Source organism: Tiliqua scincoides, chromosome 2, assembly GCF_035046505.1.
Source record: "Tiliqua scincoides isolate rTilSci1 chromosome 2, rTilSci1.hap2, whole genome shotgun sequence".
In the NCBI taxonomy this organism is placed as follows: Eukaryota; Metazoa; Chordata; class Lepidosauria; order Squamata; family Scincidae; genus Tiliqua; species Tiliqua scincoides.
In genome coordinates this window covers 110,663,230-110,685,782 of record NC_089822.1, presented here as the reverse complement: position 1 = coordinate 110,685,782, position 22,553 = coordinate 110,663,230, and the positions used below count along the sequence as shown (strand labels likewise).

The following is a 22,553-nucleotide window of genomic DNA, read 5'->3' as shown; positions in this document are numbered from 1 at the left end:
GAGGTCTTTTCAAAAAATGTTTGTGGAGAGGATGCCAACGCATCTAAAAGTTGGCAGTCCCCCAGCACGTTACGTGTGTTTGTTCTGAACCAAGCAATGAGTTCAGTGGGACATATTCCCAGGCGGGTATAGGACTACACATCATTCTCAGTGCATGTACAATATTTGTGCAGGTTTAAGGACGAATGCTTCTGGAGGGAGCTGCACAGAACACTTCACCAGATTGAAGGGGGAAGACCATGTTCAGTGAGAAAGTGCACAAGGGTACTTCTTTAAAATAAAATAAAAAAACTTATTCAGACTTTTTCCAAATACTGGACCATTAAGAAGTACAACAGATGAAAATGCTGCCAAATGCAACCATCATTATGCAAGATGAGAAGTACAGTATTCAGTGGTTCTCACACATTTAGCACCAGGACCCACTTTTTAGAGAATCTGTCCCCCCTCAGGCATCATGAGAATGATGTCATGACCGGAAGTGACATCACCAAGCAGGAAGATTTTTAACAACTCTAGGCTGCAATCCTACCCACACTTACCCAGGAGTAAGTCCCATTGACTATCATTGTTAAAATACATAGTAGCTTGTTAAAACTACAGGTCTGTAGCATTTCATACTATGGGAGCATCAAATCTAATACAGTAGACGAAAAATAGAATATTGAAATGAATGGGGACCCACCTGAACTTGGCTCGCCACCCACCTAGTGGGTCCCGACCCCACAGTTTGAGAAACACTGGGTGTGTGCAAGGTGGTATAGGACATGCAGTCCAAGCCTATGCATGTTTAGCTAGAAGTCGGTCCTAAGAACACCGGGGTTTACTCTTAGATAAACTTGCACAGGAGTGCAGCCTAAGGGCCCAACGATGCGCTACTTAGAGATTGGCTCTGGCATGCTTAGTTTCTGTTTGCTCCTTAGCAGGCGCGGAGGGGAGGGTTGAGACCTCCCCTGGAGGAGTGGAAGGCTTTCAACCCTTTGTCCCAGCCACGCTCCGGCTTCCCCACGGCTGCCCGAGCAAGGAAGCTCCCCAAGTCCCACCGAAAGCCACAGGTCTTCGCCAGGCAGCCCCACGCATAGCTGAGCGACCCCCCACTCTTGCCCTGGCGTGTGTCTTGCAGACAGCTAGCTCTGTGCTGGTGGTCCAGGGCCGCGTCACGGGAACACGCCTCCTTCCCCGGCCAATGGAGGTGACGCGGGGCCAGGAAGGGAAGGCTTGCAGGCGGGGTTGGCTGTGCAGCTCCGGAGGCGAGTCGGCTCTTGCGCTTTGCAGTCTCAGCAAGGAGGGCGGGCGCCGGGCAGAGCGGAGCGCGCACCGAGACGGGGGGCCCCTGTCTCCCTGAGTGGGTACTTGTGTCCTCGCCGGTGGGTGGGAGGCTGACAGCGTGGCCCCGATGTTCAGGCTGCCCCCCTCCCCTGTGCAGCTCTTTGCACTTCTGAAGGCAGGAACCCCAGCCTCTTCTCACCCCCCCCCATCTGTGCATAAAAGCCTCAAAGGTGTCCCTGCAAGGTGGACGTGAAATGCAGGACTTCTGCTACCTCTTCCTCTGTAAGGACTTTCTTCTTGTGCAGCTCACCAGGCCTCACTAGTCTGATCCCTATCCTGAAAGTTGGGAAGTGGAGGCCTGGAATGAGGCCCCCAATCACCCCCTCTTTTCCTACCTCTGCTTTAGCCAGCTGGCCAACAGGGCATGCACCCAAGGAGACAGGACCTGTTATTTAAGTCGTTTCTGCCCATATATGCAACAGGGGTCAAATGGGTGCACCCGTGGGCTGGGCAAAAAATGGGTTAATTGCTATGCTAGGAGTTCTTTGCATGTTTGGTACAGTATATTGCTATCCCAGTTTGGGCTACCAACCTGGCAGAAAGAACTACCTATACATTCAAGTTGGAAGCATGACTGCCTGCCTTAACATGGCCTCACAGGAAGGCTCACAGGAAGAGGCTGCAGTTATCAGAGGACTACAGGTAACCTTAGTCCAGTCTTCTGACTTGTTTTCTTCCACTGATCTGTTCCAGGCATTCATCCAGATGGCACTGAGATTACCCACTAGGAGGCTCCTGCAGTGCAGCCGCTGTGTGGCAGGCCCATGTCCTCTCCGGGCACAGGGCACCAGTGTGGCTACCCAAAAGGGTCAGTAGGCAACTTGTGCTAAATGTAATTGGAGAAAAGCGCCACTGCTAGAGGATGTATGAGAGAAATGGTGTTGGAGTGGGGAAGGGGAGAATGAGGAGAGAATGTGTGTGTTTTTCTTTGGGAGCCTTTGCAAAATGGTAGCACTGGAGCAGAGAGGAACACACACTGGCATTTGTGACAGTTGCAGCTACTTTTAAGAATTGACAAGGATCAGGCAATGGGTTGACCCACAAAGTTGGTTTTTTTTCTTCCTATGCCATCTTTTTGCATGAATACCTTCAAGGTGGGTCACAGTGTATTCAAAATAATAATTAAATTATTCCATTAAAAATAATATCCAAAAGCAGAAATAGCATTTAAGTTGGCTGACTGCATGGTGGGGATGGAGGGAGAGAAGTAATGGAATAGAAACATTACATTTTTGTCACTTATATTACAGAAAAAGAAGCTAAGCCCTCAGGGAAAGCAGCCAAAGGTAAGCAGGTTTCCATTCCTTGCAAAATGTGATGGTCTTTGATTAGGGCTCCATTCAGAACTCCTAGCTACCACCTAGCTAAATATTTCTTTACTCAGCTGGTAGTTGGTCTGTGGAACTCCTTGCCACAGCATGTGGTGATGGTATCTGGCCTAGATGCCTTTAAAAGGGGATTGGACAAATTTCTGAAGGAAAAATCCATTACGGCTTGCAAGGCATGGTGTGTATATGCAACCTTCTGATTATAGAAATGGGCTATGTCAGAATGCCACATGCAGGGGAGGGCACCAGGATGCGGGTGTCTTGTGTGCTCCCTGGGCATTTGGTGGGCTGCTGTGAGACACAGGAAGCTGGACTAGATGGGCCTATGGCCTGATCCAGCGGGGCTGTTCTTATGAGTATCACCCAAAGAGTCAGGACAAAGTAGGGAAATCCCAAACCCTGACAGAATGCAACCCCCACTCTCTTTCACCAGCCTAATCCACCCAACCCTTGTTCCATGCGCAAGGTAGTTACCTGTCCTGTAGAGTGGTTGGAGAGGGGGGAGAGTCCTGTGGAGAGGACCCTCTGACACAACACAAATGTGTTGGGCCTTGGAGAGAGAGAGAGTGGAGTCCCAAACTCCATCGGTTAGCAACGCTGATTCTTGAGTTGGGAGTTCACCTCCCTTCAACCATAGCATGCGCTTTAACGCTTAAATTCTGGCTTCGGCTCCATCTGTCCCTTCCATCCGACTCCCTCCTTAATGACCTATTAAGAGACCCTTTTTTGTCTAGCTGGTTTTCAAAAATTGATTCCAAATTGAATTCCCTAGATCTCTCTTTGGAATCCTTTGTGGGCATTGATGCTAATAGTGCATATAAATTAATCCAAACCAGGCTCTGGGAAGCTGAATTTACCTCCCTTTTTGCCAATCTTAACCCAGTATGCTCCCCTCTTTCTTTTGGTCTCTGCCCTCTACCAGGTCAGCCATCTAATTATTTTGATACCTTAATAAACCCCTCCCTTAGAAGGGCTTTTATGCTTGCGCGCTTTAATATTTTCCCCTCCTCGTATCATTTTGGCAGATTTTCCCATATTCCTTGGAACTGCAGATTATGCTCCTTCTGTCACCTCAAACCGGACACACTTGAGCATATCCTGATTCATTGTCCAGCGCATTGTTCACTTCGAAAGCTGTATTTGGATCCCTTTTTATGGCATCCCACGGGCCCATTCATTGACTCCCTTTTTGTTTTGCTAAGTGACAACCAGGCTAACCGCAGCAGTTGCCAGTTTTTTATCCCAAATTAAAATATCTCTGCTTCCTAAAAAATTAAAAGAAGGGAAAACTTCCCTCTTCTCTTGAATTATTTTCATTTCCCTTCCTTATTATGTTTATCTTTTAGTGATTGTTGTAATCTCGTTTACTTTTTTTTAAATGCCAATAAAGGTATGATTGATTGAGAGAGAGAGAGGAAGCCCTCTCTTATAAGGGGTTGGGAGACAGTGCCTAAGTGCTGAGCTGGAAGGTAGTTTGATTGCTAACACAATGCTGGGTGCTTGGAGTCCTGCTTTCATATGTATAAGTTCGAATGGGGATCAGGCCGTCAGGTATCAGCTATCAGCAAAATTCAATCGGGTCCAAGGCTGGCTTCCTAGAAAGGGGAAATTAACAAAGACGGTATGGAAAAAATACAGGATGTAGGTACAATACAATGAATCAGAAACAGAATTTCAACACCAAAATCATGGAAGGCAGTTCACGTTTGCATACAGTACTGTAGGAGATGCTTAAACAGTGATTGGATTCCTCCCATAAAGTGAATTCCTCCCATAAGGTGAATGGGAGGCACAAGAATTCCTCCCATAAGGTGTGACTGTGGGGGTGGGGGTTGTGTAACAATGAGCTCGTGCCTTGACCAAAGTCTTGGAAATGTGGCCTATATGCTGGGAGAACAGTTTAGCTTGCATGATATTATAGTAACCAGGTATAGAAACAGAAGATGAGAACTAAAAGACAAAAAGGGGGAATTTTCATGTAACAGGTTTCCCTGCCTTGGGGGATCACGTGAGTGATCTCATGGCCCCCCACACAAAAAAAACCAAGTAAAGGGGCAAAACACATTAAGACTAGATTATAACATACCAAAAAAAAAAAACCCCAAAAAGATATCTCTTGTGCTGAGGAATCATGTATGCTTATAACATAGCTTATTAGCTGACTGTTAGTAGAACCAACCGTTAGAAGTGTTCAGGGAAGGACTTTTCTTATAGATGCCTCGCATAACAGTGAGGTCTTTGGTACCTAAGGCTACTTCTGGCTTTGTTCAGTTCAGTTTGACTGGCGAGATGCCCTACAACTGGAGAGGCTCCTGACTCCTGAAGAAATAATGATACGGGACTCATTTCGAACCTATTGCCAGGAAAAACTGATGCCCAGGATTCTCATGGCCAATCGAAATGAAGGTACACTATTTTTTTAAAAGATTATTGAATGCTTACAGCATGCCACATGGTTTGGTGCAGAATTTTATTCCTCCTCTAGAGTTGGGGGTACTCTGTTCTTCCCTTGTAGTTTCTTGCATGTGCATTTAATAGGTACCTACCTACATTTAATAGGTAACCAGAGAGTTGATAATTGATAACTGAATGACTTGGTTCAATGGGACATTGAAAGAGTCCATGAGTTTTGCCATGTGTTTTGGATCAAGACCAAAAGGGGTGTCTCAGTGCTTCCATGGTCAGTGTGTTATGTTTCCTTGACTGAGCACCCTGCAAGGCCGTAGGAGTTCAGTGCTACATTTGGAACTGCAGCACTTTTCAGTTACAGATCATCATGTCTTGGGGCCCAACTACATGCCAAGTCTTCCCTTAATTGCGGTGGAACACAAGGTGTAGACTTTGAAAAAACAAAAACCCAGCAGTGGGGAGGCCCAATTCTGCTCAGGGCTGCATCAAGTGAGAAGAAGGTTATTTTCATTTTCCAAATGGAAAGGCCAACATTTTCCTGCCCAACTGGCTATATGTAGCTGGTTTGATAATAAGATGAGAATAAGGAAGAGGGGAAAAGCATTACCCTTTCTCTCTTATGCTATGGTCCTGATGCAAACTGAGTCCCCCATTGTTAATAGTGGTTGTTTAAAATTGGATGCTTCCACTGTTAGGTCTATCATTAATTGATGCTTTTAATGAAAAGTGATGTTTTGAGCAGCCTGAGGCTCTGGTCCAGGTGAAAAATTATCTTTACTGACATGGGAGTAGCCGTCTCTCACAGTAGTTCCCGCACCCCTTTAGCTCTGGTAGTAACAAGGCCACTGACCCTACACATGTGATTGCCATCCTTTGAACTGGCGACAATACAACATTGTCAACAGCACAACAGCAGTGTAGGAGCAGCCACACTGTCATCCTCTCAAAAGAGGGTTGTGTGGAGTCAATGGGAGGCTTTCTAACATGTAGCAGGCAGAGCAGGCTCTGTTTATGATTTTGTTAGCCACATTTTCCTTCACCCCTTTCCCTCTCTATTTGCAGTTTTTCACCGGGAAATTGTGTCAGAAATGGGGGCACTGGGTGTCCTGGGCCCTACCATCAAAGGTAATACTATGTCACTCTTCTCTTCTTCTGGGACCAGAGGGTATGGGAGGAAATGAGAGCAGAGATGTAGACCAGGAGGGCCCAACTCCACTTTTGGGTTCACAGGGCCTGTTCCAGTGTTCTTGGGATAGAAGGGTCAGAACAGAAAGTGCCTCTGTCTCAGTGAGCATATGTATTGATGGTGCCATTTAAGTAGCAGGAACATAGGCGTATTATAATCAACTGAGCAGTTTTATTAAGAAAGTGCTTTAATAAATTGCTTAGTTTGGATTGTTTCTGGTAGTTTGCATTTAGTTTGCTCATTTAGTAATTTTGAGGTTTTTAATCTGGATTTGTATGTTGCTTCAATAGTGCGTTCAGTTATTTGTAAACTGACTGGAGTTATACAGAAATATAAAAAAGCTGATAAGTCAATTCAAACATTTCCACTCATGCTCCAAAAGCGTCTGAAAGAACTTGGCAGGATTCTGTTGACCAGCTGGCAACCTGGGTGGACTTTAGATTCATAGCTCGCTTGCTGACTCTCTATGTCCATTTCCATTAGGCTACGGCTGTGCAGGAACCACCTACGTAGCATATGGACTGCTGGCAAGGGAGATTGAGAGAGTGGACAGCAGCTATCGTTCAGTTATGAGTGTTCAGTCATCTTTGGTTATGCATCCTATATATGCATATGGGACGGAAGAGCAGAAAAAGAAATACTTGCCACGCCTGGGTGAGTAAACAGCTGGGTGTGGAAGATCAGGGTTTCGTTGCACCCCTAGGCTGGAGTCTACATCTTTTGTGCTAGTAACTGATTCGGTGCCTATTCTTTGAGGTCCAGCCTTAAACAGGTTTTACTACTGTCTCGATTTTCTTTAACTGTTGGTGTAATAAATCCAAACATGGCAGTACAAAGAAAGATGAGACAACAAAGTTGTTTGTCTCTTTACAACAAAGAGAACAGAGAAAATGGCTACGCATGAGCATTGGATGCATTTTGGTGGTCCTCCAGAACATGGTGAACTGGTGCTGTGCTTGCTTGTTTGCTTGCCTCTTCCATTCCTTCGTGCAATTCATTACTTCCTGTTTTAACAAACCGTCATTTGCCATTACATCCAAATTGATACGTTGATTGGAGCAACCTTACCAAGTCAGTATTGCAAACAAGCATCAGTTCTGGTTTCATTCCAGTGCCTCAGCCTAGAATACAAGCCAAAAATGCATCTATACATAACAACCTTAGTATGTTGTTAATTGTATGGCTATGCTCATCCGTCCCAATTATAAATTCTTTGTTACCATAAGCTGCCAATAGTTGAGCAGTATCATAATATTTGTGGGTCTTTGTTAACGGTACAGCCACTCTTCACTCACTGGTTGAAACAGAGTGTAATAAGGGGCTCCTTCTTTCTTCCTGAACCGTATAAGCGTCTCTGTATGCTTTTTGCCGTGTAACCTATCACGTATACATATTGTAAATTTGGACAGTTGAGTAACTATCAATTTTGAAGTGAAATGGGGTCATACAAAAATAAGACTGTGATTTCTACGAACTGGAACTTGTTAGGTATGCAGATAAATATGTTATAAATATAAATATAAATATATGTGATAAATATATAGCTTAAAATTTTTAATTCCCCCCCTCCCAAAAAAAAAGCTCTTTCAGCTTCTAGGACCTTGTAGGATGTTGATGATATAAAATAGAAAAACGCTAATTAAATTCTTCTCATTGTCTGAAGAGGAAGACTTTCCTATTCTGCTGCTACCTTTATTTGGACATGGAACACACTACTGTCATGCAATCGCAGCTGTGCTAAAATTCTGGATTTCTCCATTGTTTTCTGTAGGCAGCTCTCATGTCTGCCCGGGAGAAATGAAAAGGGGGTGGAGGTGTCCAAAAGGAACCAGAAGTCCAGCAGCTTGTGTGAATGCAGCTGAGATATGGAATATTAGAGTATTAGGTGAAAGAGACACAAGAAAATGGAGGGCAGAGGGAGTGAGGGAATTGGTGTACTCTACCCCCTAACAGCTTATAAATATTCTTGTGAAGAGTTTGGGGGGATGCATCCGGATGCATGCTGTGAATTAAAAAAAAAACAAAACTCCTCTCCCCGCAAGATGAAAAAAAAAAACTTTTTCAGAATGAAGAAATTGAAAAATAACACTTTAATTCCTTTCCCATTCTCCAGCACAAGCACCTCTGCCATACAGCAATAAAATACTCTGGTATCTCGCCCAAACCTGACCCTTGCATAATAGCAGAAAGACTCAAAATTTATGTCATGCACTTCCCCCCACCGAAAGCAGTACAGGGGGGGCTCATATCCATGGATCCTGTATCTGCACCTGCTCCCACATGCACCCCCCATGCCTCCTCTGGATGCAAGAGGAACTCAGCTCCCCTTGCCTCTGGAGGGTCTTCTGAGCCATAATAAGGTGCTTTATCAGAGCGTTCTCTGAGAAATAACTCATTATCTTCTATCTCCACAGCAACAGGAGAATTGCTGGGCTGTTTTGGACTTACAGAGCCCAACCATGGGAGTGACCCTGGTAGCATGGAGACCCGGGCCCAGTACAATCCCAGAAGCAAGACCTACACACTCAATGGTACCAAGACCTGGTGAGATCCTGCAGCTGTCTTGGTGCCCAGGAAAGAGGGTGGGTGGGGAGCAGAGCAGGTAGCAGATTGCAGGTAATGGCATTTGCAATGGGCTATGGCAAACTAAGGGGCTCCAGGCAACTGGCTCCAAAGATGAGCTACGTTCTGGAACAGCCAGGTTGCTGTAGCTTTGCTGCTCACCCCTAGTAGTTTTTGTGCCTTGATTTCTCAGTTTATGTACTGAGCAGTTCCTTTTGGCTTCCTGCATTTAGTTGGTTTAGTTGACCAGGGTCTTCAGTGTTCTGCACAGACTGTTCTAGATGACTTACCAAACTTCTGGTATCTTGTCAGGATCACCAATTCTCCAATGGCTGACCTGTGCGTGGTGTGGGCTGTGTGTGAGGATGGCAAAGTGCGGGGTTTCCTCTTGGAACGTGGAATGAAAGGTCTCTCCACTCCAAAGATTGAGGGCAAATTTTCTCTGCGAGCCTCTATTACTGGAATGATAGTTATGGAGGATGTGGAGGTGCCTGAGGACAACCTGCTGCCCAATGTGTCTGGACTTGCTGTAAGATCTCTCTCCCATTCATGGTTTGAACCTGCCATTTGATAAGAGACCCCAGGTGCTACAGGACATGACAAGGAGATTCAGGACATTGAATCTCTGCAGTGAAAATGGGTGCAGTGTCTGAACATGCTATCAGGTTCTGATACCCTTGTTTGCCACTAGGGGGCACAAAGTTCAACCCAGGCTTTCCTTATCACTGGATCACTAACTAGGGGCTATTGCTCACCCTTAGTGAAATGTGAAAATAACATATTGAAACTAAATGATACCTGCTCAAGTGTAAATGAGTTTGTTGACCAACCCATTTGATCCAGTCATATAGCCTATTCCTAGCATATCTTATAAAAAATGGTTTGGGGTATCATAAAAAATAAAATTCTACCACTCATATTCATTGTCTTTATTTGCCAATAAATTCACTTCTTGTGAGTGGTAATGGAGAGACTTATTGCAAGCATTCAGATGTGTCCTATGATGCCGTATACACCATAGAGTTTGGATGGAGTGATGAGATGGTGGTGTATATTAAGAGGAGTCAGGACTTAAGTTGATTTGACAGGAGTCTTAAGAAGGGCCTTGAAACATGTAACAAACCTTTATGGACCTTCCTGTTCCCTACCCATACAGTTCCCAGTTTCTAGGCAAACTATTTAAAATGAGGGCTGTGTAATTTACAAGGACTGAATGAACATATCATTTTTTAAAAGCCAATTTCATTCGGGCAGTGATTTGCATGAAGCTAATTCAGAATTAGAGCTCTTGTGGTGAGCCTGAGGGGCCCCATTTGAGGCAGGGGAAATGAGAGAACCTCCATCAATTTCTTATCTTTTAATGCTTTCATTTTCTCACAGGGTCCATTTGGCTGCCTGAATAATGCTCGTTATGGTATTGCATGGGGAGCACTTGGAGCTGCTGAGTTCTGTATGAAGACAGCCAGGCAGTACACTCTGGACAGGTAATGCTTCATATCAGGGGTACCCAAACCCCGGCCCTGGGGCCACTTGCACCCCTTGAGGACTTCCAATCCGGCCCACTAAGAGCCTGGCCCTCTGGAGACTTGCTGGAGCCCGCACTGACCCGATGCAACTGCTCTCAGCGTGACGGCCAACTGTTCGACCTCTCATGTGAGCAACCTGAGGGATGAGGGCTCCCTCCACTGCTTGCTGTTTCATGTCTGTGATGCAGCATTGGCAGCAAAGGAAAGGCCAGCCTTGCTTTGTGCAAGGCTTTTTATAGGCCATAAGAACATAAGAACAGCCCCACTGGATCAGGCCATAGGCCCATCTAGTCCAGCTTCCTGTATCTCACAGCGGCCCACCAAATGCCCCAGGGAGTACACCAGATAACCTCATCCTGGTGCCCTCCCTTGCATCTGGCATTCTGACATAACCCATTTCTAAAAATCAGGAGGTTGCGCATACACATCATGGCTTGTACCCCGTAATGGATTTTTCCTCCAGAAACTTGTCTAATCCCCTTTTAAAGGCGTCTAGGCTAGATGCCAGCACCACATCCTGTGGCAAAGAGTTCCACAGACCGACCACACGCTGAGTAAAGAAATATTTTCTTTTGTTTGTCCTAACCCGCCCAACACTCAATTTTAGTGGATGTCCCCTGGTTCTGGTGTTATGTGAGAGTGTAAAGAGCATCTCCCTATCCACTCTGTCCATCCCCTGCATAATTTTGTATGTCTCAATCATAGGGGGGCCTCAGGTGTCTCTTTTCTAGGCTGAAGAGGCCCAAACACCGTAGCCTTTCCTCATAAGGAAGGTGCCCCATCCCCGTAATCATCTTAGTCGCTCTCTTTTGCACCTTTTCCATTTCCACTATGTCTTTTTTGAGATGTGGCGACCAGAACTGGACACAAGCTATTGACTGGACACAAGGCCTCCATTCATTCATATAATTTCCATCTCTAATGTATTCATTTATGTAAATTTATTCAAATTTGAATGTAAATTAATTCATTTTTTCCCGGCCCCCGACACATTGTCAGAGAGATGATGTGGCTCTCCTGTCAAAAAGTTTGGACAACCCTGCTTCATATGGTGGGTGAAAATAGGATTCCCGGGAAGACTATGGGGCAAGAGCACAATACCACTTTTTCCCTCAAAGTGTTCACTCAGAGTATTTCCCATAGTAATCCTAGTAATCTCATAGTAATCCTTCTAACAACCTCGTAATATTGGCTGAAAAAATAATTCCCATCTCATAGATGGGTGGTAGAGACTGTGAAATTAGTGTCTTGTCTTAAGTCACCCAACATTACTTTGGCTGAGATTTGAAGCAAAGGTTTCTAGCTGATACATGAAACCAGAATGGTTTTTTAAAGACTGCCTTAAGATGATGTGGAGATCAGCAGACTAGTAAAATAACAAACACACTTTGCTAGCAACATTTCCTTTCACTAGAGTAGGAAGAATTATGCAGAACTCTTATGGCCAAAACACATGTTGTCATGTGGCCAAAAAACATATGTCACTATGTAGTTGCATGCCCAAATCTACTTGTATGTAGCAGCCATGCTGGCCTACAGTAGAGATGGAAGGTTTTTGTTTTTTTTAATCTTTTCACTGTTTTCCTGCTGAAACCTCTTCAAAGAGGTTCTTTAATCCTAAAAGTGCCATTTTAACAAGGCAACAGTGCATGGGTTGTTAAATACCCCTACCTCTGTGCAGCAGTCCCAATCTAAATTGTGACCCTGCACAGCAGCTACCCAGGACTTAAGCCTACAACTACATGTAGGCCTCACATATGTGCATGTGGCATTAAGACCAGAACATGAAACTAGAAGAAAATCTGCTTATTTATACTTAAAAAGGAATTTTCAGTTTTTGTTGTATATATTCCCAGGTCCTGTGATTGCAGGGAGAAATTTCAAGTCTCAAAAATCAGTGAGAGTTTTGGGCATTCTGTCACCAGATTTATATTGTCTTATAGGCTTGGTTGCAGCAATGTCAGGAACATGCAGGGCATTACTCAGTGTCTCCAACTAAAATGAAAGACTGAAGTTGGCTGCATAGGTAGCCTTCAGAGGGGACATTCTTCCCCCATATGCAAGTGCGAGAGAGTGCACTTGCACTCCATGATATAATTCAGCTGTTTGTGTTTCCTCATAATTTGGCTAAGCTGCTTTCTCTGACCACCCAGTGCTATCTTATAGGATCCAGTTTAATGTCCCCCTGGCAAGGAACCAGCTGATCCAGAAGAAGCTTGCTGACATGCTCACAGAGATCTCTATTGGTTTACAAGCTTGTCTACAGTTGGGCCGCCTAAAAGATGAAGACAAGTAAGTGTTTAGTGAGAGAATAGAGCATTGCTTCCTGCTGACAGTCCCAGGATTTGACAGTCCCAGGAGCTTGGATTTCCCTCTGAATAAATAACCTTTCCTTTCTAAGCATCCGTGTGGACCGAAGTCAAGTGGGTTTGCCTGACTGGGCAGGGAAGGAGGAGGGTTGTTGGACTGGTTTTGGGGCACTGGTTCTGTGTCATATTCAAAAGCCCTTTGCATTTCCCGTGGGAATGAAGTACTAGAACCTGGAGGTGGTAGAAAACTAGCACTAGTTGACAAAACATCTAGCCTAGTCATCTTGTTCCTGTACTGTCCTTGTTATCTGCAAGGTACATTCTACTCTGCCACTTCAGGGATCTCCTATCTCGTACTCATTATCTTGCTATGTAAACTGCTTTGTAAACTACTCTTGTTGAAAAGCAGTATTTAAGTATTTTCAGTAATACATCAGGCCTGAGCCTCTGCCACAAGTGGCACAAGCCTTGTCTTACTAGTTGGCAACCTTCAGTCTCAAAAGACTATGGTATAAGCCTACAGCACCCGGTATTCCCAGGTGGTCTCCCATCCAAGTACTAACCAGGCCTGACCCTGCTTAGCTTCCAAGATCAGACAAGATCGGGCATGTGCAGGGTAACTAAGACTGCAGAAACACATCCTCCTGTCATTCCTGCTCCACTCTCATGCCTGCTTTGTGTTCCCAGGGCAACCCCTGAGATGATCTCCATGCTGAAGCGGAATTCATGTGGGAAAGCACTGGAGATTGCCCGACAGGCCCGTGATATGCTGGGGGGCAATGGCATTGCTGATGAGTACCATGTTATTAGGCATGTTATGAACCTGGAGGCAGTCAACACATACGAAGGTAAAATAGATTTCTGTTCAAAACCGGTTTTCCAGCTGCAAACACATTGCCTTCCATGGCACAGCATTGAGAAAAAGATAGGAATAGCATTTGAGATGATAGGATTTATAACAATAGAAAGTACAAACAGTTCATTTGCTGTGCTAGAGGAAGTTCCTATTTTTCTCTTTCCTTTATGTACTATGTAACCTGCTGGCAAGATACAGATAGAACTTCAGACAGCCCAGTTCATTGACCAATATGAAGCCCTATGTTAGACTTGAGGACAGACTTCTGAAGATAAAACACATCATGGACATTTCTCTCCTTGTTCCACTTAGGCATTTGAAATTTGCAAACACAGGTGTCTTCCCCTCCCCCCTCGTCTTTCAATATCTGATTTGGTTTTGCTTTCACTACAGTCTAAGTCAGGACTTTTCAGACTGGGGCATCGCAACGCCCCAGCCTGTGGGCCCTGGCCTCTGCCCCCTTGAGGGGCAGGGGCAGCCTGGAGGCAGGAAGGAGGCAGCGGCGCAATCCCCAGGATTGCGCCGCTCAGGGGGTTGCAGGGGCTTGGGTGTACTTACCCAAGCCTCCTGCAGCCCCCCCCCCCGTGTGTGGGGAGCCCAGCGCAACCTTCTGCAGGGCTCCCCACAGCTGTGAAAGCAGAGTGATCGCACTCCACTTCTGCTTTAGTGGAGCGGATCGTGGGGATCGCGCCGCTGCCTTCCCCCCGCCCCTGCAAGCATAAGTGAGAGTTTGAAAACCACTGGTCTAAGTATTTGACTTTAATTTTAGAAAAAGTAGTATTATGCTCCCCCCCCCCCCCGTTCAAATCAATCACATCTCATAGATGAGACTGAAGATAAATGTAATTCTAACGAAGCATTTTTTTCTTTTTGCCCTCAGGGACCCATGACATCCATGCACTCATCCTAGGCAGAGCCATCACTGGTCTTCAGGCTTTCACAGTTGGCAAATGAATGCATTTCTCCAGGCTGCAGATTTGTTGCTCATGGCCTCAATATCAGTGAAGATGGACAACGGTTTTAAAAGCTGAGCATGACTCTGAATGAATGTATTGCTTTAGCTCAGCATAATTAAACACTAAATTGAAACTCAGTACCAAAATCAGAAAGTTCAGAAAGCACAGAGAGCTGCAAGCACTACGCTGTTGTAAAGATGCACATCATTAGGCTATTGACAGTCCTTGTGGTGGGAGGTAGGCAGCATGGAAGTGGTGGGGGAGAAGGCGGAGCAGGGGAATATGTAGAAATTGGCAAATTGTCTGTGAAGCAAGCTGCTGTAATATATAACTAGTGACATATAACTAGTGACATTTGACCTTACAGCTAAATTTAAAGGAAGAACTTCTGCTATCAGGATTCAAGCAGAGCTAGAGCTGTTGCAGGACCTGTACCTACTTTTTATTTAAAAAAAAATCCAGTAGCCTTGTGCATGAGGCCTAACAGGATCCTTCTTAGTTCTGCCAAACATGAAAGCTGGAAATCAAAGGTACTGCCCAACTTTGCGGTTATCCTGCTTTGTGGTTTTGGACAAGCTGCTGTGTTTCAGTGCCTCCTTGTCCCTATTTGTCAAATAAACTTTATGAATCCTCTTGGCAATTGAGTAGATATCTTGTATGGTTCACAAAATTGTTTCAGCTAGGGTTCTTTTCCAGTTATGATTCTGATGTTCTGTTTTTTATAGGGTAAATTGAGTACCATCACTTTATGGTAAACATATTTTAAGTGATAGGGTGACTTGTTGAGGACCTGACATATCAACAAGATAGGAAGGCCAGTAATAGTTGAAAATTAATTTTAAATTTAACATGGTATGTTTTCCAGCAATGCCCATCCTTAAGGCCAAGATCCTTCTATAATATTTACCTAGAAATCAGTTGCATCCAAAAAGATCCCCTTCAACTGTAATTAGAAGCTTTCTTCTTATGGCAACTGCTTGTCAAATTGCTTCCTGTTCAGTTCAGCAGCAGCATTATTGATGAATTGGAACAAGTCTGTTCCAGGGAGGGGAGCTACTTTAATTACTAATTTCCTCTCCATTAAATTGGGGAAGGTGATATTCCATCTAGAGGAGGATGCTTCTGATTAAAGGTGAATGAGCCCAAAAGAGCTTTCATAAAACTTTGTCCACATTAGGCAGACTGATGCTGCAGTTGCATTTTTTGTGAATATAATGGCAGTAAATCAGATTTTAGACAAAAGGGCAACAAGAAAGCAATGGTTTTGCAATGTCATCCTTTGCTCATTCACTTTATAGAGAACCTGGATGTCAATTTTTAGATTGAATTGCTGTTATGGAAGCAATATTTGACTGCTACTTTGTTTTTATGTGCCTTTATTGGTTTAATTGGATGATTTTTATTGTAAGCTGCTTTGGATATATTAGAAAAGCAGCTTAATATTTTAAACAAATTAATAAATTTGCAAATTAGGTTGCATGATTCTTGTAAGAGGCTGGTGGTCACACAGTTTCAGAAGTTGCTTACTCCCTACCCAGAACAACACTGCTGAGTAGGACTTTGCAGCTTTGGACAAATTCATGGAGGACAGGCTATTAGTCATGATAGGTATGTACATCCAGGTTCAATGGCAATCTGCCTCTGAGTACCAGTTGCAGGGGGGCAATGGCAAAAGAGATGTATGTCTTATTATAATTTGCTTATAAGCTTTCCATAGACAACTGGTAGCCACTTTGGGAAATGGGCTTTTGCAGGGCTTTTTTAATGCTCTGTATGTTTACATTGACCCTATGGGAAGGAACATGTATAGGAGGAGCACCCCAAAGGATAAGGGTCTGTGTTCTTCTAGTTAATATACTGTGCCAGGTCATTTCTGTATTTTAAGTTCTTTGTAGCAGTGAATGAACACCAGTGGCAGTAGTTTGAACACCTCTAAATAACCTAACTCTGGAGGCTCATGCTACTATATTTTTAATTTTATTGTGGTTTCATATTAATAGATATTAATTTATTTTCAACATTTTCAAGCAAAGAATGGTGAACAAATTCCTTGAAAATAAATGCACTATGAGCAGGGTACAGATCAACAACATAGTCTGGAATGCCCTGCTGCAACAAAAATTTCCCCTAAACTGTTCTGTATCTGTTTGCTTACCAACATGGGGATTCAATTTTTTTCCTATTTTGATACATTCTATTTTGTTCTTGCTTTACATTTTTTTGTTGGTTCACTCACAACTCTGGCTGAACACACAGGTCTTTATACAACATTTCCACAGTGTGGCAGACCTCCTTGAGCTCTGTTTCAATCTGTCTGATCCTCTCCATGATCTCAGAAAGTTCTTGGAGCTTATCCTGAATGAGACTGTTATGGTGGTCATAAACAGGGAACACCTTTTCTTCCAACTTTTCTGCTAAACTTGAAACCTTTGTAGGAGAAATAAAAATCTGGCATCAAAAGTGAAAGTGGACTACAATGTTAAAACAATGTTAAAAAGCATGCTGCGCAACACATTCACTACAGTGTTAATAGTAACAGCCCAACTCTTCTGGACTCATTGAACAGCTACCATTCCTTCATTTGCTATACTAAGGCTAGGCTACCGTTGGCCCCTCTTCCTGGACATATTTGTTAATGGTAGGAACCAAAAGCATGGCTCAGCGCAAGTCCTTAAAGATTCAACATTGTTTTTTCACATTTGTATACTGTCTTTGCTCCAAATTGCTCAGAACAGCATATGGCTCCTGCCCTTTCATTTTAGCCACAACAATCATTGTTCTCTCCTGTGGGTGTTAGCCTGTGGGTGTTAATAGCCTGTGGGTGTTAATCATGTGGGGAAAGTGGAAGGAAAGTTCTCTCCTGTGGGTGTTAGCCTGTGGGTGTTAATAGCCTGTGGGTGTTAATCATGTGGGGAAAGTGGAAGGAAAGTGGAAGGAAAGTGGAGGGAAAGTTAATCATGTGGGGAAATCATGTTAATAGCCTGTGGGTGTTAATCATGTGGGGATTGATCATTTTGAGGATCAGCTGCATCTCTGAATTTCTCCAACATTGTGGGTTTCATGGTTCAACAAGTTGCCTCAAAGTCAAGTTTCTTTGTTTACCAGTTGAGGGGAAGATGAAGATGCTTAAAAAGGGGCAGCATGTCAGCAAAATGACAACTCCCTCAAGATGATTCTGCATCCTGTTTAGGATTCTAATGAATCCTGAGATTCTCTGGAGAGTTAGAGGCATTTAAAGTAAGGGAACATTGGGAATTTTCACTACAGTGCTGTTGGAGACTTTCATTGTGGGGGAAAAGGAAGGGAAATGAACTGATGAGAGGTTAGGATATGAGGGGACAAATTCAAGTCCAGTACTTTAGTCTTTCAGGGCATTGGTGATTTTAATTGTGTTACCCAGGGTTAACATACAGCTGGCAGGCTGCTGCCTTTTTTGTGGATTGAAAAGATTCTTCTCCGTTACTGTCAATTTCTGCACTCTATTACCTCAACATATATTTACCTTCATCAAAAGGCTTTCCCTAAAATTGTTCATGAGCATGTGGTCTTTCTTCCTGTTCTCATTAATCTTCTCAATTAGCTGCTGGGTTCTTTCCTGAAGATTTTCGATAGTTGAATCCAGGACTGTAAAATAATTGGAGGATTTGCTGTCTGAACCTCCTTTATTAGTGTTTGAATTAGGAAGAGATGTACTGGGAGACTCTTTCCTAGTTTTCAACAAAAACATAAAAACAGTATTAAAATGTCTCTCATTTTTGACTTTGAACTCAAAGCAGCATGAAGTTTGAAGCATTTATTTTTAAACAGCTGGTCTTAAAGTAACCATATTTTTCATGCAGGAAAGAAAAGGTCACTTTTTGGTTGCTTACAATCATGCTAGAAAATGTGAAATATGGTATGTTTGTTCTTGGGCAGGAACTCAACAGCTCCCCTGCACTGCCGTGAAGTCTGTGGCTGATAAAATTCAACAGAGAAGTTTTAGTTCTCCTGGTACTAGCCAACTAGGTACACATTGCATTTTGAACATGATTCTGCACTCGCTTTCATTTTTTACATCTACAGCGACCTCCTGCTCTAATAAGTTCAAAATGGTATATTGTATAATCTTCACACCAAACCTGGAAAGGAATGCTCAGCTTAAAGTCACCAATAAACTTCATGACTGAGCTTTAATGTGCACAAATTGTACATACACCAGGAGACAACCATGCAATCCTGCCCAGCACTGGGCTGCCCCTGGAGGCACCAGCCCTGCCCAGTCCAGACTGGAGTGCCATGACAGTGTCAGTTGCCCTACTCACAAGGAAGCCCATTGTGTGCAGGAAGACTGAGGGTGCAGTCCTGGAAGGGACCCCCTGGACTCTGGTGGGACCTGCGTCTGAGTCTGCCCAGGACTGGAGGCACCAGCCCTGCCCAGTCCCAGTCCAGACTGGAGTACCATGACAGTGTCAGTTGCCCTACTCACAAGGAAGCCCATTCTGTGCAGGAAGACTGAGGCTGCAGTGCTGGGAGGGAGCCCCCTGGTGGGACCTGCGTCTGAGTCTGCCCAGGACTGGGCTGCCCCCCTCAGCCCTGTCCAGTCCCAGTCCAGACTAGAGTGTCATGACAGTGTTATTGGCCTTGCTCAGAAGACTCTCCTGTCCATCACACTCCTCTTCCTCTTGCAATGGATGGAGTGGGTGGAGGAGGGAGGGTTAATGGGCTGAGATAGGTTTTGGATTTCTTGTTTTCCTTCTCCTTTGCTCATGATAAGGAAGTGGGCAGACAGAGGTGGGTGGGTAGGCACTCTGGGCACCTCCCCCCCGTCCCACCGAGCTGCTGCCTGAGGGAACCATCTCAGCTGCTCTCATGATTCCTAGCAAAGCATCATGATTATGTAGGGTCAGGCCTGTTTCATAATCAATATTTTTGGTCAGGTACAACAGCAGTTGTGAGTATGGGGGGAGGAAATGGGGGAGGAACTGAACCACATTCAGTAAACTTTTAGGCTGAAAAATCAGTCTCACTTAAAAGTTATCTTTATGACTTGTTCTATCCTAAATATCCAACTCCCTCACATTTGTTAAAATTGTTAGATTAGGGCTGGAACACATTTCAACTCAATGGGACTTCTAACTTAACACTTATAGGATTGTGCTATTAAACATGTTTACATAGAAATTCCAAAAGTCAAACATATTTTGAGTTTTAAAAAAACCTGAATCATACCTTGATGAATTATCACTTAATTCATTTCTTTCTAAGTGAGTGAAGAATAAATTGTCTGTTTTATCTTGCTCCTGCTCTGCTTCCTGGTGTTGAAAGTCCTGATTCGACATAGTAGCCTATAAGGATGAGAGAAAGAACCTTCAGAATGTTCTTCTGTCAGACCAACTAATGTTCAGACCAACTAATTCTTTAATTTGTCATATCATTATTATCTAATACATGTCATATTATCTAATACATTAGGAATAATTTCCTGTAACTAATATAGGAGCAGTCTACAATCCAGTTGAATATACATAGTTTAAGCCATTTCTGCCCTACATTGCATATACGCAACAGGGACCAAATGTGGGCTAGGCAAAAATGGGTTAAAATCATATATACCTTGATTGTAAAAACAGAGACCATGATGCGGTAGTGCCAGTGCGGATATTTTTTCTTCTTCATTTTGAAGGTTTAAATTATCTTAAACATTTTTCTAAAAGGCAAATACAAATTAGGCCTGTAGCAGACTGGCATAAGTTAACAAAATATATCAATAATTTGATCATGGAAATGAAAAGGTACTTCACACAGAATTTATGGAATTTGTTGCTACAAGCTGTGGTGATGGCCACTCGCTTGGATGGCTTTAAACAGGGATTGAACAAATCCATGGAGGACAGGTCTATCAATAGCCACTAGTCATGAGAACTGTGAACTATCTCTGGAACCAGTATGCCTCTGAATACCAGTCACAGGGGAGCAATGCTGAGAGAAAAATATGTCTGCTTGTGGGTTTCCCAGAGACGGCAGGTGGGTCACTATGTAAAACAGGACGCTGGCCAAGATGTGCCTTTTCAGGGGTTTTCTTATGCTCCTTGTTCATGTGGACCTTATGAGAAGCAGCATGCATAAAAGAGGACTTAAAGGCTTTGGACATGATGTCAGAGCTAACACCTGTGTGCTTGTGTGAAGGAATTGTCAAGGCTTATGATGATACCTTCACATCATACCCTTTCTAACTGGGCAAAGAGGCCCCTTTCAAAGTGGTGTCCTCTTATATTTAGCAGGGGGAGAGGAATGTGTCCCTCTTCACCCCAGCATGGTGTCTTTTCCAGTGGCTGTTGCTGGTGTCTCTTCTCCATTTTTTTAAAATTGTGAGCCCTTTGAGGACAGAGAACCATTTTCTGATTAGTTTTACGATGTAAACTGCTTTATGAACTACTCCTGTGGCAAAGTGGTATATAAATATTCTGAACAATAATGGTTTGCCTCTTCACTCACTCTCTCACTGCTCTATTGAGCCCTGAGTAAAATGTCCTCTCCTCCCCCCCACTCCCGTTCCTTCACAACAGCCACAACCCTTTCCCCTTCCTCGGAAATGAAGCTTCTGTAAGGGGAGGAGCTGTCCCCTGACAGCCAATCAATGGCATCTCTGTTTGGTGTGGAGCCTTTCCAGGGGGTGGATGAAGAGGGCTAGCTGTATCCACTGAGAAGTGTCAGCCTGAGGTGAAGGAGGCACACAGGCCTGAGGTGAAGGCATGTGTACATTGCCCTCATCATTGCCTTTACTTGTAATGTGCTAGATATGCCTGTGTGCTCTCTCAACTCCTCTGTGCCCATGCAGGAACGTGTTATGACCCCTTTTAGAAGGCTAGTCTATAAATATTATGATTGGCTATCAAGTCACTATGTACAGAACCCTCCCCCTTATTCAACTTCTGAAGGACTTACAGCACACACCTAGTATGTCTACTCAGAAGTAAAATGTTTTGATTATAGTAGGCCTTCCTCCTAGATAACTGTGTATACCAGTGTTTCTCAAACTATGGGTCAGGACCCACTAGGTGGGTCACGAGCTAATTTCAGGAGGGTCCCCATTCATTTCAATATTTAATTTTTAATGTCTTACACTTTATGCTACTTTGGCATGTGACTGCATTGGGGAAATGTTACAGATCTGTACTTTTAACAGGTTTATATATGCTTTTAACAATGATAATAAAAGGGACTTACTCCTGGGAAAGCGTGGGTAGGATTGCAGCCTAGGATTGTTAAAAAATTTCTTGCTTGATATGTCACTTCCGGTTATGACATCACTTCCGGTGGGTCCTGACAGATTCTCTTTCTAAAAAGTGGGTCCCAATGCTAAAAGTGTGAGAACCACTGGCGTATACAGTTGTGGTCTTAATTACTGTCCTGACCCTACCTGGCAGGGTTGTAAGCATTACAACAACTGTTATACATGAAGCACTGTGAACACATCATAGCTCAGTTGCACTGCTGTCAGCAGTCTGCTAACACTTCCAACAAGCAACTGCCTGAAGTAGGAATTGAAAATCCTTCTGTAATACGAACACTATTTACAGAAACTACACATTCAGAATTTAGGATACTATTGTAATTAGCAGCCATAATGCTTAGTATTTTTTTAATCTCCATCTCTGTGTGTATGCACATCTCCACAGCTTATACTACACTATTTAGTCTTTCAGATGCCACAAGCTGCTTTGTTGTTCTTCTTTGGTATCTTCCAGACAGTTTAAAAAGGCTAACTAGCACTCAATGAATCTAAAACTGGAGAGTACAAAAGTACCAAGGAAGGGGGGGAAGAAAGAAAGAAAGAGAGAGAGAGAGAGAGAGAGAGAGAGAGAGAGAGAGAGAAAGGTTATCTGTCTCAGAGGAGCACCAGTTAAATTCCCAAAATATGAATGGAGTTTGGACTTAAGAGAACTTCAGACAGAAATAAATAGCTCATGAAACTCTACCAACAGTAAGGATTTGTGGGTTGTCCTGGATTTGGGTGACACGGCATATGAGATCTGCCAGCTGGTGTATTTTTACTGTCGTAATCCATGTGCAGACTGCACCAGAATAGAACTTGCCACCTTAAGAAAACGGG

General features: G+C 43.8%; 2 protein-coding genes and 1 pseudogene across 4 annotated transcripts; 1 reads left to right on the top strand and 2 right to left on the bottom strand.

Annotated features, from left to right (window-relative positions):
* The first annotated feature begins 1,164 nt into the window (after positions 1–1,164).
* Positions 1,165–15,097, top strand: GCDH (glutaryl-CoA dehydrogenase). 3 transcript variants are annotated; one of them, XM_066614953.1, is made up of 12 exons: positions 1,165–1,250; positions 2,023–2,137; positions 2,580–2,615; positions 4,929–5,063; positions 6,129–6,191; positions 6,736–6,906; positions 8,667–8,796; positions 9,127–9,343; positions 10,195–10,298; positions 12,507–12,632; positions 13,337–13,497; positions 14,386–15,097. In XM_066614953.1, the coding sequence occupies exons 2-12, from the start codon at positions 2,035–2,037 to the stop codon at positions 14,457–14,459; spliced, it is 1,320 nt and encodes a 439-aa protein (XP_066471050.1). In that variant the 5' UTR covers positions 1,165–1,250; positions 2,023–2,034; the 3' UTR covers positions 14,460–15,097. The 3 variants fall into 3 exon arrangements, with proteins under 3 accessions (XP_066471050.1, XP_066471048.1, XP_066471049.1); XM_066614951.1 differs by lacking the exon at positions 1,165–1,250 and adding an exon at positions 1,257–1,345; XM_066614952.1 differs by lacking the exon at positions 1,165–1,250 and adding an exon at positions 1,257–1,349.
* Positions 13,164–13,283, bottom strand: LOC136643059 (5S ribosomal RNA; annotated as a pseudogene).
* A 1,596-nt stretch (positions 15,098–16,693) lies between the features above and the next one.
* SYCE2 (synaptonemal complex central element protein 2) lies at positions 16,694–20,077 on the bottom strand. The gene is made up of 4 exons (XM_066612691.1): positions 20,054–20,077; positions 19,670–19,785; positions 17,964–18,168; positions 16,694–16,888 (listed from the first exon to the last, which is right to left on the bottom strand). Exons 1-4 carry the CDS (start codon positions 20,075–20,077, stop codon positions 16,694–16,696), a joined length of 540 nt encoding a protein of 179 aa, XP_066468788.1.
* Positions 20,078–22,553: the final 2,476 nt, after the last annotated feature.